General features: G+C 38.4%; 1 protein-coding gene across 6 annotated transcripts in view; it reads right to left on the reverse strand.

Annotated features, from left to right (window-relative positions):
• Positions 1 to 19,768, reverse strand: part of LOC126235685 (ankyrin repeat and fibronectin type-III domain-containing protein 1) — a 760,613-nt gene that overhangs the window by 87,711 nt on the left and 653,134 nt on the right. For all 6 annotated transcript variants that reach the window (XM_049944422.1, XM_049944426.1, XM_049944427.1 and 3 more), the window contains 3 exons: positions 18,601 to 18,789; positions 8,467 to 8,692; positions 7,982 to 8,114 (listed from right to left, as the gene is read on the reverse strand). In XM_049944422.1, coding sequence (XP_049800379.1) covers positions 7,982 to 8,114; positions 8,467 to 8,692; positions 18,601 to 18,789 — 548 coding nt within the window. The remainder of the gene's footprint in view (positions 1 to 7,981; positions 8,115 to 8,466; positions 8,693 to 18,600; positions 18,790 to 19,768) is intronic.

Here is a 19,768-nt window from a genome sequence, read left to right on the forward strand (position 1 = left end):
AAAGGATATACCAGGATAGTCAAAATAAGTGTAAGAAATTGGTAGCAGAAGAAAAGAGGAAAAGCTGGGAAAAATTCACCCGAGAGTTGGAAAAAGATGTTACTAGTGGTAAGAAGAAGATATATGGAGTGGTGGTGGCAAAGATGAGATTCAATGAATTGAAAGACATAAAGGTAGAAAGGGAAAGGAAAATAAAAGTATGGAAACTAAAGGATGGCACGGTACAAGAAAAGTTTAGGGAGTTACTTTAAGTGTAAAATCCGTAACACTGATTATGCAATGTGGAAGACGAATGGGGTAAGTTCAAAGAAGCGTTTGTAAGATCTGCTGAGAAGACCTGTGGCAGAGTGTCCAGAAGGATAAAGGAAACAGGGTGGAATGAGAGGGTGAACGAGGCAGTAAAAGAAAAGAAGAAAGCCTGGCATGAATGGAACAGAGATCAAACAGCTGAAAGTAAAAGGATATACCAGGACAGTCAAAATAAGTGTAAGAAATTGGTAGCAGAAGAAAAGAGGAAAAGCTGGGAAAAATTCACCCGAGAGTTGGAAAAAGATGTTACTAGTGGTAAGAAGAAGATATATGGAGTGGTGGTGGCAAAGATGAGATTCAATGAATTGAAAGACATAAAGGTAGAAAGGGAAAGGAAAATAAAAGTATGGAAACTAAAGGATGGCACAGTACAAGAAAAGTTTAGGGAGTTACTTTAAGTGTAAAATCCGTAACACTGATTATGCAATGTGGAAGACGAATGGGGTAAGTTCAAAGAAGCGTTTGTAAGATCTGCTGAGAAGACCTGTGGCAGAGTGTCCAGAAGGATAAAGGAAACAGGGTGGAATGAGAGGGTGAACGAGGCAGTAAAAGAAAAGAAGAAAGCCTGGCATGAATGGAACAGAGATCAAACAGCTGAAAGTAAAAGGATATACCAGGATAGTCAAAATAAGTGTAAGAAATTGGTAGCAGAAGAAAAGAGGAAAAGCTGGGAAAAATTCACCCGAGAGTTGGAAAAAGATGTTACTAGTGGTAAGAAGAAGATATATGGAGTGGTGGTGGCAAAGATGAGATTCAATGAATTGAAAGACATAAAGGTAGAAAGGGAAAGGAAAATAAAAGTATGGAAACTAAAGGATGGCACGGTACAAGAAAAGTTTAGGGAGTTACTTTAAGTGTAAAATCCGTAACACTGATTATGCAATGTGGAAGACGAATGGGGTAAGTTCAAAGAAGCGTTTGTAAGATCTGCTGAGAAGACCTGTGGCAGAGTGTCCAGAAGGATAAAGGAAACAGGGTGGAATGAGAGGGTGAACGAGGCAGTAAAAGAAAAGAAGAAAGCCTGGCATGAATGGAACAGAGATCAAACAGCTGAAAGTAAAAGGATATACCAGGACAGTCAAAATAAGTGTAAGAAATTGGTAGCAGAAGAAAAGAGGAAAAGCTGGGAAAAATTCACCCGAGAGTTGGAAAAAGATGTTACTAGTGGTAAGAAGAAGATATATGGAGTGGTGGTGGCAAAGATGAGATTCAATGAATTGAAAGACATAAAGGTAGAAAGGGAAAGGAAAATAAAAGTATGGAAACTAAAGGATGGCACAGTACAAGAAAAGTTTAGGGAGTTACTTTAAGTGTAAAATCCGTAACACTGATTATGCAATGTGGAAGACGAATGGGGTAAGTTCAAAGAAGCGTTTGTAAGATCTGCTGAGAAGACCTGTGGCAGAGTGTCCAGAAGGATAAAGGAAACAGGGTGGAATGAGAGGGTGAACGAGGCAGTAAAAGAAAAGAAGAAAGCCTGGCATGAATGGAACAGAGATCAAACAGCTGAAAGTAAAAGGATATACCAGGATAGTCAAAATAAGTGTAAGAAATTGGTAGCAGAAGAAAAGAGGAAAAGCTGGGAAAAATTCACCCGAGAGTTGGAAAAAGATGTTACTAGTGGTAAGAAGAAGATATATGGAGTGGTGGTGGCAAAGATGAGATTCAATGAATTGAAAGACATAAAGGTAGAAAGGGAAAGGAAAATAAAAGTATGGAAACTAAAGGATGGCACGGTACAAGAAAAGTTTAGGGAGTTACTTTAAGTGTAAAATCCGTAACACTGATTATGCAATGTGGAAGACGAATGGGGTAAGTTCAAAGAAGCGTTTGTAAGATCTGCTGAGAAGACCTGTGGCAGAGTGTCCAGAAGGGTAAAGGAAACAGGGTGGAATGAGAGGGTGAACGAGGCAGTAAAAGAAAAGAAGAAAGCCTGGCATGAATGGAACAGAGATCAAACAGCTGAAAGTAAAAGGATATACCAGGATAGTCAAAATAAGTGTAAGAAATTGGTAGCAGAAGAAAAGAGGAAAAGCTGGGAAAAATTCACCCAAGAGTAGGAAAAAGATGTTACTAGTGGTAAGAAGAAGATATATGGAATAACAAAGAGTATGAGGAAGGAAAATATGGAAAGAGTACTTTGATAAATAACAAAATGTGAGGAATGGCAGTGCAAAGGGAATGCGGCAGGCGGTCAGGGGTCTGGAAGAAGAGGAGGATGTAATGATGTTAGAAGTGGAACTAGCACTGAGAAAAATGATAACAGGAAAGGCACCTGGGATAGATGAAGTTACTGTGGATATGATAAAGGCAGCTGGACCAGTTGGGCTACAGTGGCTATATAGACTAATAAAATGCATTTGGACCCAAAAAATGTGTACCTGAAGAATGGGGGAAAGGAATAATAATCCCAGTTTTCAAGAAGGGTGACAGGAAAGTATGTGACAACTATTGAGGGATCACACTCATATCCCAAGTAGCACAAATAAAGGAGAGGATACTGGAAAGAAGAGTGAGTGAAAAAGTGGAAGGGCAATTAGAAGAGGAGCAATATTGCTTTCGGCATGGTAGATCAACAGTGGACTCAATCTTTATTATGAGACAGTTGATGGAAAGACTTTGAGAGTATGGGATAGATCTGGTGATGATATTTCTCAGCCTAGTGAATGCATATAACAGTGTTCCCAGGGAAAAGGTATGGACAACCTTGAAGAGAAATGAAGTTGGAATCCAAACACTTGAAGTCATCCAGGCAATATATGAAAAAAGCTCTAGTTGTGTGCCGACACCAATTGGAAGAACTGAATGGTTTAAGAATGTTACAGGACTAAGAAAGGAATTGTGATATCACCACTACTATTTATAATGGTGATGGATGAAATAGCCAAAGAGACGAAAGAAGCCCATAGAGGAAGGGAGATGAAGCTGTTACTATTTACTGATGATATTGTGGTGTGGGGAACAAGCAGTAAGGAGGTACAAAAACAAGTAGACATCCTAAATGATAAGGTTGAGAAATATCGAATGAAATTTAGTGTGGAGAAAAGCAAGACTATGATGGTAACCAGAGGGGATAGAGAGGGCAAGGACAAATTCATATTAAGGGGCGGGATATTGAAATAGTGGACAACTTTAAATATTTGGGAAGTCTTTTAATGGGGAATGCTTGTTTGGAGACAGAAATTAGCAAAGGAATACAACAGAGTAGTACATTTTACAGGTGTGTGAGGGGCTTGGTGTGGGGAAGGGAAGTGCCAATGAGGTGCAAGCTGGTGCTATACTAGACTTACTTCACACCCACACTAATTTACAGCTCAGAGACTTGGACTATGAGTAGAAGAGAGGAGAGTAGGATACAATCCAGTGAAATGAAGTTTCTGAGAAGTACGCTAGCAAAGACGAGGAGAGACAGAGTGAAAAATGAAGATATTAGGAAGGAAATTGGAGTGGAGAAGTTGACTGAGAAAATTGAAAAGAATAGATTAAAATGGTTGGGGCATGTGAAGAGGATGGGAGAGGGAAGAATATGCAGAAGAACAATGGAGTTCAAGATTGAGGGCAAGAGGCCAAGAGGAAGACTGAGAAAAAGATGGATTGATACAATAAAAATGAGTTTAATGAGGAGAAACCTGCTATGGAACCAAATTGTGGAAGAAGAATGTTGGAAAGACTGAGTTAAGTAGTGAAGTACCATTGACACCCCAACCCAACCAGATGTTGGATAGAGGGGTAAACGAAGAAGAAGAAGTCTGATCTATGGATTTCGCTTATAATTACAACAATGCTTAGCATTCACACAGTCAATCAACTACATGATCAAACAGCAATTGGCATTCACTCATTCGAATTTATTCAGCTTAGCTTGTATAGCCCCATCCCCTTTTGTCTGTGGGAGACTTCTTTTTATTTCTAGATGTGATGGGGATTCCCCTGGCAGAGACATCACACACTATGCATGCATTCAAACATCAGCTTATGGCATTCAAACATCAACTTTTGATTTGTTCAGATATCAACTTAGAATGTATTCAAAAATGTTCAAAAACCAACAGGGATGCATTTCAAAATCATATGAACAATCGCTAGATCAACGTGTGCTGGACGCTAGGCACTCTGTGAAACCAGGTTTTTTCCCCCTTGAGAACATGAACCCCAGTTTGCCCTCCCCCCCCCCCCCCCCTCCAGTCCAGGCCTGCCTCCATCATCATAGCAGAACAACCAAATGGTTCACTAAAGATTTGTGGAGACTTCATTCACTGGTGGCAAGATCTTCAGACAAACTGATTTGCATGACGCATATCTCCAACCCTCACCAGATGAGGTGCCCAAAAAACATCTTGGTCCTCAACATGCAATTTGGACTTTTCTGGCATAACTGACTCCCCTTTGGCATTGCCAGTGCATTAGCTACCTTTCAACACTATTTAGAGCACCTTACATGAGAGGTGCTAACAGTGGCCAACTACTTAGATGACAAACAATCCTGTTGGCAGAACATCTGCAACTGAGCATTATAGCAGTTGAAAATACCGCTTCAGTTGTAAATTACTTTATTTTCACATGACTAGTTTCAGACTCTTATAAGCCTATCCTCAGGAGTCGTAGCTGTGCTGTGGTCCCTGAGCGCCACATGTACGGGTGCGGTGTGCTCCCTATGAGTGCAGAACAGGAAAGCCTTGTCGCATGTGGGAGACCAATTCCACGTAACGTTTTTCGCTGGTAGCGCACCATGAAGAATGAATTTTCTGTAGTAGTTGACTTTTCGACTTTTCCAGGTATGGATTTTAGTTGTTTGGTGTTATTGGGCCACATCTGCGATGCACATGCCCCAAGTATTAAATTTATGGTATGAAAAACAGAATATGTCCTTGTTACCTGTGAGACTGGCCCACAGGAGCATGCCAAATAAGGAGTTAAGGTTGGTGGCTAAATCTTGAACATTATTACCAGTAACAATGTCATCTAAGTAGCAATCTCATCCTGGCTCTGCCTTCACTTAGACTTTTTGGGCACTCTTGGGATACTATTGGTTAATTGTTATTGATACAGGCAACAATTTTCCATATGTATCTCTACTGTCTTCGACATCCTCAGCTGAAACAGTCAAAGCATGGCCTCACATTTTTTCTGTTGAGGAGTTCCCAGATACCACTGTGACAAATAATGGCCCTCTGTTTTTCATGGACTGAATTTGGCATTTTTTGTTCAGAGAATGGCCAATGTCCAACTGCCTTGTGGAGAAGTTTGCCTGCATGTTCAAAAAAATGGACAAGCTGCACCAGCATTATGCATTGGATGAGGTACTCACATTGGTCTTAGTCTCCCAGCACTCCTACCCAAAAACTGCATGGCTAGGTGCATTGATCACAACTCTCAATTATTTTAGAATGAACTCGTGAACTGCAATTATGGTTCCACATAGGATACTTCAGAACAAATGACAATTTGTGCCAGACTGCGACTTTAACCTGGGTTTCCCATTTGCTGCAAGTGGTCACTTGAACCGAGCTCAGGTGACTGCTCATAACAAGGGAAATCCAAGTTCATGTGCCGATCTGGCACAAATTTTCATTTGGTCTGGAATATTAACAACTGTTGTGGAACCATAATCGAGATTTGCAAATCTCAGACATTGCATTGCAGTTCCTCAATTGTTCATCTGACTGTCCTTCACCCTCTTCCTGGAAAACAAACTGCCACCAATACTTCCTACAGCATGAGGCTAGGCACTTATCTTCACCAAGTGCTGCCAACACTGGATCTCAATGGTTGTAACATATCTGTTATATTGCATAATGGATGAAGTGCAACTCTACTGTGGCTCCAGATGACACAAACACATCAACCTGGTGTGTAATCACAGTGCACCAATGCCTCTGACAGGAAATCTTCCACAGCTTTTTGTTCCAGACGGACACCTTGACAGCCAGGATCCTCAACAGCAACCTCCAGTTGCCACTGTAAAAGGCCGTGCAGTCTCCAGATGCCGACAAAGTCAGCCCTTCCAAGACCCAGGTACCCATACCAACGGACATCAATAGTAAACCCCCCTCTCCCCAAGTTCACCAGTTCAGCAGGTCGCCAGTAAGGAGACCATCACTTCCTGAGACTTCAAGGTGGGCCACATCCTCTTTTTCATTAAGGGGAGAGGGATGCTATGTTGGGACCATTCACCCTCTCATACAGCAACCACTCATACACCAGCATCAAGCAGGTGGCCTAGACAGCAAAGCCAAAGGGGACACACCAGCCACAAAGGTTCTGCGTTGTTTACCTGGGCTGTGTTCTTATTGCACCTCCAGTTGCATGGCACGTAATAGTTATATTAACCTTATGTCATTTCTCATTGCTTTATTTATGACTGGGACAGTGCTTGTATAACAATAACTGCTTTGACAGCTAGTTACAAGGACCCAACCAGGTATTTAGGCAAACCCCTTCAGTGCTGTATTCATATTAGCGGTGACCAGATGCACTGCATATGTATCACTGATTAAGTGGGTGATGACATAAGACATATTATAATTTTCCACAGACAATGTTTAATATGTTATAAGGTGTAGTATTATAGAACAAGAGGATCAGTGTAGACCAAATCTAATTACATACATATTAGTTTCTCATATAAACAACCAGTATGCATCTGTGCAAAAACTTTTGTACACAAACTAAGATGTTCCACGTTGTAAAAGGTTATCATATGCCTGACACTGGAACATAAAACACACAGTATAAACCCAAATATCGTTAAATAATTCAAATGTATTAATTTCTGAGTGTCAGGCAGTTTGGTCCAACATTATAATTACAAAAAAGGCACATCATTAAGTAGGATACATTTCATATGAAAATCAGGAAATATTTATTTGTCATAAAGTCCAACAATTTTTGTGTTAACTGAGATCAGTACTATCTCTCTCTCTCTCTCTCTCTCTCTCTCACACACACACACACACACACACACACACACACACACTTTCCATCAAGCTCAGTATCTTCTGTACAACATTCACCACATGTCATTAACAGATCGTTTAAAATATTTGAAAGGGTTTACAACTTTATTCAGTGATATTATGTAAAATTAGAATATGCTAATGAGTAGTTGATGGCGTCACTCACACTTCAGGAGTGGCACTACAATATTTTGTTTCAAGAGTAAGAAGAGAAGGATCCACAGACTACATATAGCAAACTATTTCCATCGCTTCCTTGTTAGTGGAGAATCATATGAAATGTATAGTTCTTATGAATGTATGATCCTTAAAATTATGGAGGTTTCAGGCATTTCAGGAAAAACAGACAAAAGATTTCACATTTGTAGGAAAAACAGCTCATGTATCACATTATTCTCTGAATGCATTTAATGGGTCATAGACAACAAAGAAGGTGCTATTTACAGTTTGTGGTTCATGTCCACATCACATTAGGGGGAGAAAGTATAGTTATTAATCTAAAAACGAAAAGTGAAATTTGCTAAAGTTACTGACTGCAGATGATAACAAAACACACACTAGGATTCAACTAAGGCTACAGTATACACAAGGATGTTATAAATTATTAATATTGGATTATTTATTGTATTATTTACACACACAAAATTCTCAGTTCTTTCCAATATTGTATTGTGAAGCACATCAAGTTAAAACATTTTTAAATAAAGAACACTTACCTTCATAAGCCAATGGAAATCATTGTAGATGCAGCTTGGGTATGTTTCATCTACTTCAATAACAGGTAAGAAATCTTCATTTGTAACCAGCACCTTATCTTCATGATAAAGCAGACAGGCAAGGAATACACCCCTATGGAAAGGAATTCAGCATTTCAAAAACTTAATTTAGATATATTTTAGCAATTTTTTTTCCTCATGAGCTTCAGTTTGCATTACAACTGAAACTGCACAGAACAGATCTGGAACCGCTGAATTCGAATTATTTAAGCTAACACAAGGTTTTATATATGCTATCACAGTTCATTGTTATACAAATGAACTAATGGAAGCCACATGCTTGCAGTGACACTTATGAAAAAGTTTCTGTGATGCTCTGGGACATTTGACAAATGGATTTATTAGTTTCTATAAAGAAATCAAGTAAACAACATGTCAGGATATAGACATAAATGAATTTCAACTTCATGAGAACCTTTACATACCTCCTCAAATTTTTCTGGAATTTTGAAGCAACTGTGAAAAGTTGTTTAATAGTAGTTTTCTTTCTCTGGTTTCTTCTTTGTAACCCAGGTGTTTCACCTGGTTGGGTAGCAGCCTTTATCTCAGCAGCATGTTCAGGTCGAGTATTACGCATTTCTGCAAACAGATCATCCAGGAGCCGTAGCCTTCCTGCAAACCTGGGCTCTCGACCTTCCACATCTCGCCAACCTAATGACACAAGAGATGCAAATAAATTAGGTTAAATATCAAAATAATAACTTAGGCCATCAGTGAACCTAATAAACCCCCTTCAGTCCACAACAGGGAAATCAGGAAGTAATGGTAAACTTTCTTCTCTGTTGAGTGAATTAATATACTGTGGCATGATTGTTCTTGGTAAAACTGAGGACATGTCTCCAATCAATGAAACACAAAATCAAGTTACAAAGACAGCTAATAGTTAAAAGTGATAAGCCATATGAATTATGAGCGGTGTAGGGAGGGTACGAGGAATCAAGATTGACACTAACAGAAACATTGATGATAATGATGGAAGAATATACATGTGTCAATGAGGACACAGGCAGAACCTGCAAAAAGAGACAAGTGTAAGTACAACAAACTATTTATGATGTAAGTGCTAGGTGACAGGAGCAGAACTGACCAAAATTACATGTATCTGGAAATAAGGCTAAGTATAGCAGTTCTTTCAAGGTTACACATGTGAGCAGATAACTTAACTGTATTAGCACTGTTGCCCAAGACATCATCTGAACTAGTCTATACATACAATGATAATCTATTAATAAAAGCCTTGCTAATAAACATTTTCAACTATGAATGTAAACTTTTTCATCAACTTGGCTTTCGTCCACAGCAACATATACTTTTGCTACCGTAAGACTTGTAACTGCTACACTATACCTACTTCAGCAAAAGTAATCAATTTTTGAAAATATGATGTAATTGGATAGATAAAATATCCACTCACCACACAGCAGCAGGAGAAAACACATATAAAGGTTAACTACATGTGCGAGCTCTCAGAGCCAGTCGCTCCTTCCAGCAGAAGGGTTGAAGGGGAAGGAAGAGGAATGAACAAAAAGAACTTGCAAGGTTTAAGAAATGGAGAAAGTTCAGAAAAGTTGCCCAGAACCCCAGGTCAGGGGAGACTTATCAGACAGGATGAACCAGGGTTCTGGGTGACTTTTCTGAACTTTCACCATTTCCTAAATCTCACAGATAGTTTTCCTTCATCCCTCTTTCTTCCCCTTCATTCATTCATTCCAGTAGAAAGATCCACTGAATCTGACAACTTGCACATTTACTTAACTATACTTATTTTGTACTTAAACGAATTTTACTATCAAATGTTACATTAATACTACTCCAATCATGAACAAAATTAATTTGGGTATTCTTCTATACAAAATTTTATAATTCTTCATATAAATTGTGGTCCTGTGTTTGCAAATCATAAATGGTGATGTTAAATTTTGAACTGCCTTTGCAGTTTAAATAGTAGCTATAGATCACACAAATGCACACTCGCTCGTGCACACACACACACACACACACACACACAGAGAGAGAGAGAGAGAGAGAGAGAGAGAGAGAGAGAGAGAAAGAGAGAGAGAGAATGCCACACAGAAGGAGTAGCTAACACTTTCTAAGTATGAAGGGAATTAAGAAGAGTATAGACTAAGGCTCCACAGAAATGGCACAAACACTTTGTGGTGTAGCAAACACACCAGCCTGCAGTGTGTCCCCAAAGTTTTTACATGAACTTCTCTTCCCATTTTCTGGTGAACTGCTGGTGCCTCAAACAGAAGTGCGAAACATGGTGGGTATAAAGTATTTGAAAATACTGCTCACACATTTTTGGTGTCACTATGGCTGATGTGTGAGCAGGTATATAATTATAATGCAATAACAATCCTAATGATACAAAAATGTTTCATAGTAATCTGAGTCACTATTCCAATCCTTTCCATACAGCCAATCATAGTTATACCCAGAGAGTGCTGAATAAAAAATCTCTACTCTTTTCCCAGTGGCATAAAGATTTTTTATCTTTTTAGAGTACATTTACTTTTGTCAAAGCATTGTTCTACTTTTTTATCTGCAATTTCGTCTCATGAACATAGTTTGATCCATGTTTCATCTAATCACATAATAATGGCACAAGTCTAATCACATAATAATGGCACAAATACTTCAGACCATGCTCCAGTTTTTCGAAACACAATTTTTGGATGTCCCTTCTCAAACATTTATGGTTGTTAGTGAACACAGAAGACACTGCACACTAGTGTAGCGGACTTTTAATTTCGCCGCGCTACACTCGTTCCCTCAGATAAAAAATATCCCGGCGCAGCGGTATGAGCAGTCGACGGCAGAGAAAATACTAAAATTGTAACTCTTTTTTTTGTTTTCTATCCGTTTCTTGATTGTCTCTCGAGAGCGGAAGCTTAATGCAGACGTGATCTGATGCTGATGTAAAAAACTTAATAGCTAGTCTTGATCTGATTTTAATGTGTAGACGTATTGAGGAAGTTGTTATGAAATTTGGAGGAGGGAAGCAATGTAAAATAAATTACATTTAATATCAAGACGGTTTTGTGTACATTAGAAATTCCTGGACAATGAAACTTATTGCAAGATTTCGGTGCACACTATTCACGCAGAAATGAAGTAGGAGATTTTTGAAGACCTGGACGCCGCACGAAACAAGAAGACATGTTAACATGGTAAAGAATTAACTCTAAGCTACGCCATTTCCCCCTGTCAGTTACATTTTGTTATTCTCTGTCCTTTTCAATAATTTTTGTAGTGGAAATTGGTTTAACTTTTGCTCAAAAACGCCACAAGGACCACCCCAACAATAGCTTTTCCGAATCACGAAGTCCGATAGCTTTTCTATAATACGAAGTCCGATTTGCTTTTCATTCTTTCCCTTTTTCACGGTCATTTATGATTATAAAACCCCTTTTTTATTCGCCATTTCTTCCCACATTTTCAACCTTTTCTTTTTCTTTTCTTCTCTTCTTTGTTTTATTTTTTTATTAACCACTACACTAGGTTACCTGATGTGTACAGCTTTGTTCTTGATATTACATACTTATTCATATGTGTTGCAGAAATCTCAACAATACAATAAATATTAAAGTGCCTGTCTACTATCATTGTACACAGAATTTAATGAAACATTTCATCATACGAAGACTTAACTTGGTATCTGGAGCATGGGTGTATATATATATATATATATATATATATATATAACAGAGGGAAACATTCCACGTGGAAAAATATATCTAAAAAGAAAGATGATGAGACTTACCAAACAAAAGCGCTGGCAGGTCGATAGACACACAAACAAACACAAATATACACACAAAATTCAAGCTTTCGCAACAAACTGTTGCCTCATCAGGAAAGAGGGGAAGGAGAGGGAAAGACGAAAGGATGTGGGTTTTAAGGGAGAGGATAAGGAGTCATTCCAATCCCGGGAGTGGAAAGACTTACCTTAGGGGGAAAAAAGGACAGGTATACACTCGCGCACACACACACATATCCATCCACACATACAGACACAAGCAGACATATATGTCTGCTTGTGTCTGTATGTGTGGATGGATATGTGTGTGTGTGCGCGAGTGTATACCTGTCCTTTTTTCCCCCTAAGGTAAGTCTTTCCACTCCCGGGATTGGAATGACTCCTTATCCTCTCCCTTAAAACCCACATCCTTTCGTCTTTCCCTCTCCTTCCCCTCTTTCCTGATGAGGCAACAGTTTGTTGCGAAAGCTTGAATTTTGTGTGTATATTTGTGTTTGTTTGTGTGTCTATCGACCTGCCAGCGCTTTTGTTTGGTAAGTCTCATCATCTTTCTTTTTATATATATATATATATATATATATATATATATATATATATATATATATATATAAATAATAGAGGGAAACATTCCACGTAGGAAAAATGTATTAAAAACAAAGATGATGTGACTTACCAAATGAAAGTGCTGGCAGGTCGACAGACACACAAACAAACACAAACATACACACAAAATTCAAGCTTTCGCAACAAACTGTTGCCTCATCAGGAAAGAGGGAAGGAGAGGGAAAGACGAAAGGATGTGGGTTTTAAGGGAGAGGGTAAGGAGTCATTCCAAACCCTGGGAGCGGAAAGACCCACCTTAGGGGGAAAAAGGACGGGTATACACTCGCACACACACACATATCCATCCGCACATACAGAGACACAAGCAGACCAGTAAGAAAACTGCTAACAATCAAATGTGTATTGCACATGTTTGAAAAATTAAATAAAACCTTTACAAGAATTAGACTTAATGGCCACGTGTTTAACAAAATATTTTGCCATTTTGTAAATAATTACCAGCTTTCCAATTCACACCAACCAAACTGGTGGAAGTTGGTCTTAAAATATCACAGGGACAACTCCAAAACAGTCCCACCAAAACTTGCTTATGGAAGTGGTTGCTTATGATTTCTACAAACATAACATTTAGGGGCCATTTCAGTCAGCCAATAAGCAATAAAACGAATGCTGAAGATAAAGAAAACAAACCATGTGAACTTCAGTTTGTAGATGGAAAATAATACTGGAATATTAAACACTTACAGTAATTCTATGGACTGTGTAGGAAATACTATATTTTTAGGGACCAAAAGTAATTTTCAGTTAAAGTGAAATGAGGACACACATATACTACCAAGAGAATTCCATCAGCATTTATGCAGACACACATCTATTAGCAAGAGAATGTCATCAACATTTATGCCTTTATAGTCCTGTCATCAGTGTACTTCGCCAAATGTCTCATATTATACAGTATTTCCAAGAACACTTAATCCTTGGTTAAGGTATATGGCTGCAGTGTTCAAACCACAGAAAGGGGCAATAAGATGGTGGTGGTGGTTAGTGTTTAACGTCCCGTCGACAACGAGGTCATTAGAGACGGAGCGCAAGCTCGGGTTAGGGAAGGATTGGGAAGGAAATCGGCCGTGCCCTTTCAAAGGAACCATCCCGGCATTTGCCTGAAATGATTTAGGGAAATCACGGAAAACCTAAATCAGGATGGCCGGAGACGGGATTGAACCGTCGTCCTCCCGAATGCGAGTCCAGTGTGCTAACCACTGCGCCACCTCGCTCGGTAAAGGGGCCATAAGAATAATTACGAATGAAAACAACTGATTCAGTCAGTTTTTTTTAAAACAATCAACTCATCTGATTGTTTTAGGTAATGCATTTCAAACACCAGCTGTTTTATTTAACCTATATATCATCTACCAGTTTCAATCATAGACCACCACCACTGGATACAAGGTAGAACAGAGAGACATATTTTACTTTAAATAAAGTGACAATGGTCTACAACCAAAACCAGTAGATGATATATATGTTAAAAAAAAACAGCTAATGGTTAAAATGCATTTTATAATGTACTTAATGGCTGTTAGTTCTCACCTGATGAAAATATTAAAAAAATCATTCGATTGTAGTTTGACATAGCAGCTGAATAATTCAGTCATTGTTTTGAGTGAGCCGGCCGGAGTGGCCGTGCGGTTCTAGGCGCTACAGTCTGGAGCCGAGTGACCGCTACGGTCGCAGGTTCGAATCCTGCCTCGGGCATGGATGTGTGTGATGTCCTTAGGTTAGTTAGGTTTAATTAGTTCTAAGTTCTAGGCGACTGATGACCTCAGAAGTTAAGTCGCATAGTGCTCAGAGCCATTTGAACGATTTTTTGTTTTGAGTGAAACCAGTCTATAGGAGCAACCAAATGAAGACAATTGATTCAGTCAGTTGTAGTTTTCCATATTGATGGAACTATTAATTCATTCTTTTGAGTGAAACCAAATGAAAACAGTCAACACAGACCACTGCAGTTTCGCATGTTGACTGAATTATTTATTTTTTTCCCACGTAAAAGCAGTCTTTAGTCTGTTGGTTGAAGCATGTATTTATTCTTTCACCAGAGACCTATCATTAATGTTCTAGTTGACTGAGCAATCAATCCATTCTTCTGAATGAAACCAGTCTGCAGTACTTTCATTGGTTAAACCAAAGCAATGGTATACAAACAGGGTATACATAACCCCATGAAAGTACCCCTACCTGAGTAATATATGCAGACATTTCAGGGGTATGCCAGTTCTGACTCTGGCAGGCTAGTCGGGCCTGACTGACCACCAAGTCATCCTCTGCCAATGGCATCATCAGATGCGTTATGGAGGGGCTTGTGATCAGAACACCATTCTCTGATCGTTGTCAGGCTCCATTACCTTGGAACTGTTGCTAAATGGTTCAGCAGCTGCTCAGTTGGCCTTATAAGTCTGTGTGCACCCCATACCAGTCCTCCCAACAAGGTAAAATCCCTGGCAGTGTTGGGAATCTAACCTAGGAGCCCAAATGGCAGCCAACCACCCTCACAATTCTGCTACAAAATTGGATACAATAAGCATTATACATGCTGATTTAATTACATACTTAATAGACTGATTCTTCCTTATTATGTATTGCTGTGCACGAAGCTGTTCCATATGCAATAAAAATTTTATTCATTGATATATCATTGGTGATGTAAAGTTGAACACAGAAGTTGCCTTAGGGATAGTGAAGAAGAGAGGACCATTGAAAAATTTTAGAGACTGTATGCATTTTATTTTACTGAAAAGGTGTGATGATGACCATTACTTAAAAATCATTTGATTCAGCCATTTATTTGTGTGGAAGGTAAATATACCACTAATAAAAGAGAAAAACAACCAGTGAAGCACCCAGAAGATGTAGTTAGATGTAAATGTAACTTAATACATATACACACCACTGGTGGCAGGTAAATGATTAGAACAGAAGTTCTCTGTGAGAGGTAGAATGGCCATCTGAGTGCATTACTATTGTTCATATTTATGAGTGACCACTGTGACAGACACGGAGATGATGCATACCCATGTTAGACATCATTATCAGCTCCTGAAAGAGTTTGAAAGGGGCCTCACTGTGGGTCTTTATTTGCCTGGCTGGTCGAATCATACATTACCCAGATGTGTGGGATATGTGTTTGAATGTGGCAATCACCTGATCTTGAACTTAATGTGAATGTGGGGGCAGGCGGGAGGATCGATGTATTGTGCACCAAGCAAATCGTAATGCCTTCACATCTATGCCTGCCATCCAGCAACAAATCCATGATATTTCACACCATTACTCATAGACTAGTAGCAGCCAGACTAGGGAATTACCATCTCATGCGTAGGCTGCCATTAACACTACAACAAAAACGGCTGCTTTTCGATCAGTGCCATGACTGGGAACAGAGGACAGCTGATGAATGGTACTGCTTTGTGTTCAGCAATGAATCACAGCTCTGCACTACCTGGGAAGAGGTTCCAGTCTTCCAGTGTTTTGGAGATATACAGCACTGTTACTCCTAGTGTTATGGTATGGGTTGCCAGGTATGACATCAGGTCACAGCTCTTAGTGACCGAGTGAACTCTTGACGGCACTATGGTCTGTCATGGACATTCTGCATCCTCACCTGATACCTCTCATGCGACAGTATCACATTACCATTTTCACCAGAACAATATTCATCCGCATGTGTCACGTGTCTCTATGAACTGTTTGGTTGATGTTGAGGTACTCTCAAGGCCAGCAAAATCCCCAGATTTGTCCCCAATAGAATACGTGTGGGACCAGCTTGTGCATCAACTCCATCCTAGTGCCAGTATTCAGGATATCGAGGACCTGTAACAAGAGTTGTGGGCCAGGTTGCCTCAGAATACAATATGTCTACGACACCCTTCCCAATGAGTTAGTGCATGCATCCAGGCCGGAGGAGGTGCCATACAGATACCCTCTCAACCCATGATGTTTCATTTTGTTTCCTCTTTCCTTTCTGGGTGCTTCACTTTTTTGTCAGGCAATGTATATTATGCTGAGAATTACGTTACCAGCTGCATACATACAAATCACACCCATTCACAAAAACCTGTTTACATACTGCAACCTCTGAAAAGCAGCAGGTTTATCTTTACAGTGGCATGAAGAAGTACTGTTCACATTCACGTACAAGCTTAACTGTGAAATTGAAATACCAATCTGTAAACACTCTCTAACTACTTTCACATCCCTCTGGACTGCTGGGACTGACAATTGGAGCTGCCTAATCCCTGGCACATTCTGTTCCAAGCAGACACTTTTGAGTCCTTTGGCAGTGTTACATCATTATTGTTGACTGCACTTTGTTGTTACAGGTTATCACGTTTATTATTGATCCAGTAATTGCTTTTTATTGAATGTTAATAAATAGTTTCTAGAGACAAATAAATCTTCTACATCTGCTGTTATTTATTTCCATTTTGTTTTTATTTTGCATCCTATGTTGTTTTGGCTGTGGAGCTATTTTCAAACAGTATGTTTAAACCATTAACTACATATGTTTTGGGTTACTAAATTGTTTAATGCTACCAGACAATGCTAAATGGTGTAGTTATGTGCTACTGATTATATTGTACTGAATATCATGACTATAGCTTGCAAACTGTACCAACCATGGACTGCGCATAAAAATGACTATCACCAAAAACAGATGCAGTTAATGGGTTAAACATTTTACTTGAAAATGACTAACAGATGAAATGACATATTATGTAAAATAAAAATAAAATGAAAATAAATAGCTGCCAATGCAGGAAACTTATTTTTTCCATGAAGTTTATCACAGCTGTAGATTCTGTTTAAACTAAATTATTTGAAGTAGCTTTTAGTGCAGTTTTTGTCCATATTTATAAATAGGAGTTTCATATTCTGAAACTGTATTAATTAAAGAAATTCAAAGAAAATTAACAAATTATGACAAGTATTTATCATGAAAAAATACTTCTGACAAGTGATAATATATGCTTTAAAAAGCAAGTGATTAAGTCATCAAACACTAAAAAATTGTATCTTATATGTTTTCTGTTGACGTCACCTCACAATTGACTGAAAGAGAATGATCAGTGATGGGAGCAGGAAGTGAGAGACAGAGCTTCAACAAATTTAAATAAAAATGTAACTGTTTCTTTATTTAAACATAAATTTATAATGCAGCTCCAGTTATTGAGCTTTTAAAACCAACCAAAAATCCATGTTTAAACCCAGAAGTATGAAAAATTTGTACTTAAGCAAATAAATACATAAAATTTGAAAATACTTCAATTTTAGAAATATACTTTTTATTTGCCCTCCTTGAAATAAGTGGCTTTGTTTGCCTCCAAAAAAGTTGGCAATTCTAGTGTCAGTTCTGGAAAGGGGTCAAAAGGTATGTAAATGAAACCACTCACACCCAGAGACTGAGAGAAAACTCACCAGAGACTTATGTCAGTGTGTAGGCTATAAATAAGTGAAACCACTCAAACATTGAAAGTGACTGAAAACATTCATGTAACTAATGTGGCCACAGAGACTAGTTTTATTGAGTTGTTTCATTCAACTGAAAAAACAGACTTAACAACAAAACAAACAACTGGCCAATCAGTTGTTAAAACTAGCCATCACTACCATCTATGGCAATCTAACAACCCAACACACACTCATTAAGAAAACTGTTGGTAATTATTACACTAACAATACTGTCCACTGATCACTTGTAATTCAAAAGGCTGTAGGCCAACACACTGCAGCACATTGGTAAAATTCTGCACAAGCTGCCACTAGTTGGGGGCATCAGCATCTGATGTGAGGTACAAGGATGAGTGTGCAGTGAGTCCAGTGTGTGTACTGACCCATCATGAGATAGAATAAATAGTGTTAATATTAATTTTGAAACAAACCAGACTTGTAAATAATCATACATTTGTACATTCATTACCTTTTAGCTATGTGTTATTGTTGTATTAAGTTGACATGTCTAATGTCATTGTAAAATAATCTGTGGATGAATAAAAAAATTAACTAACTCCTCTTCCTGTGTAATATTGTGTCTGTCTTTGAAACAAGGCTGCAAAGGACAACTTGTAACAAGTTCATAGACATGCTAATTGATTTTTTGAATATTTTCTTCAGCTCAGCAACAATTTCCTCACTTTAACAGGAAACTTAAACTCTTAACTAACACTGTACTTACTTGATGGTACCACAGACGCTGGTGTTGACAGCCTGAAGTTACCATAGCCTTTAAGGTTCCCACAGGCAACTCTAAAGTAATATCGGCATCCCTGCGTAAGGTCACCAATATGACATTCCAATTGCTTCATATCAAGAATCTCCCTTTCACCCGCCAGCGGGCTAAAGTCTTCTGAGCAGCTCCACTGCACTGTTGACAGTGATAGTATCACTTGGTAAGTTAAAGTAATTTATTAAATATCAAAGACAATGATCAAACACAACAGTTATGTGAATCACTGATTAAAATTTTGTACTGGCAAACCCAAAAACTGCAGTCCCATACTTTTCAATATAGTTCCATTACAGGTTCCATTTTGTTAATGTGGGTGGCTAAATTATCATGGAAAAGAAGTTGGAATCACTCATCCATTAACTCACTGTATTCCATAGACAACATAATGAGTATACTGCAACACAGATTTCCAGTTAACAGAGGAAAATTAAAAACAAAAATGTCAGTGCATTAATTACAAAAGCAAAATAACACAAGCTCAACACAAAAGGACAAAGAGATACACAGATTCACAGCAAATCTCTGATTCCCTAGAAGAAGATCATAAATATCAAATAAAAATGCTGACAAATACTTAAGTCAACTCTGTCTACCCTTTTTTTCACCAGTCTTCAGACCGGTTTGATCTGGCCTACCATAAATTCCTCTCTTGAGCCAATCTGTTATCTAAGGACAGCACATGCAACCTATGTTCTCAGTTATTTGTTGGATGTATTCCAGTTTCTGTCTTTACCACTTACAGTAACATAGAGGTTATTCCTTGATGTCTTAACATGTGTTTTGTCATCCTGTATCTTCTTCTTATCAGTGTTTTCCATATGTTTCTTTCTTCACGGATGTTTTGAAACATGCACTTCCTTATTAACAGAAATTAAAGTGTTTCTCCTTGAGAAGGGTGTTCACTATCCAAGGCCAACAAACAATTCGTGTGTGAAGTAATTTTATTTATTGGTAGACACTATCTTTCATTTTAACCAGCTTAATTGTAATCTACAGGGGAAAGGATACAATGTTTTCAATGTTCAAAAACAAATTATGTCTTTTTGCTCTAGATTTTGACAGAGAAACTTTGATTAACATTCTAAGTCGGTTGAAACAACACCAATAAAATAAT

The sequence above is a fragment of the Schistocerca nitens genome, chromosome 2, assembly GCF_023898315.1.
Source record: "Schistocerca nitens isolate TAMUIC-IGC-003100 chromosome 2, iqSchNite1.1, whole genome shotgun sequence".
In the NCBI taxonomy this organism is placed as follows: domain Eukaryota; kingdom Metazoa; phylum Arthropoda; class Insecta; order Orthoptera; family Acrididae; genus Schistocerca; species Schistocerca nitens.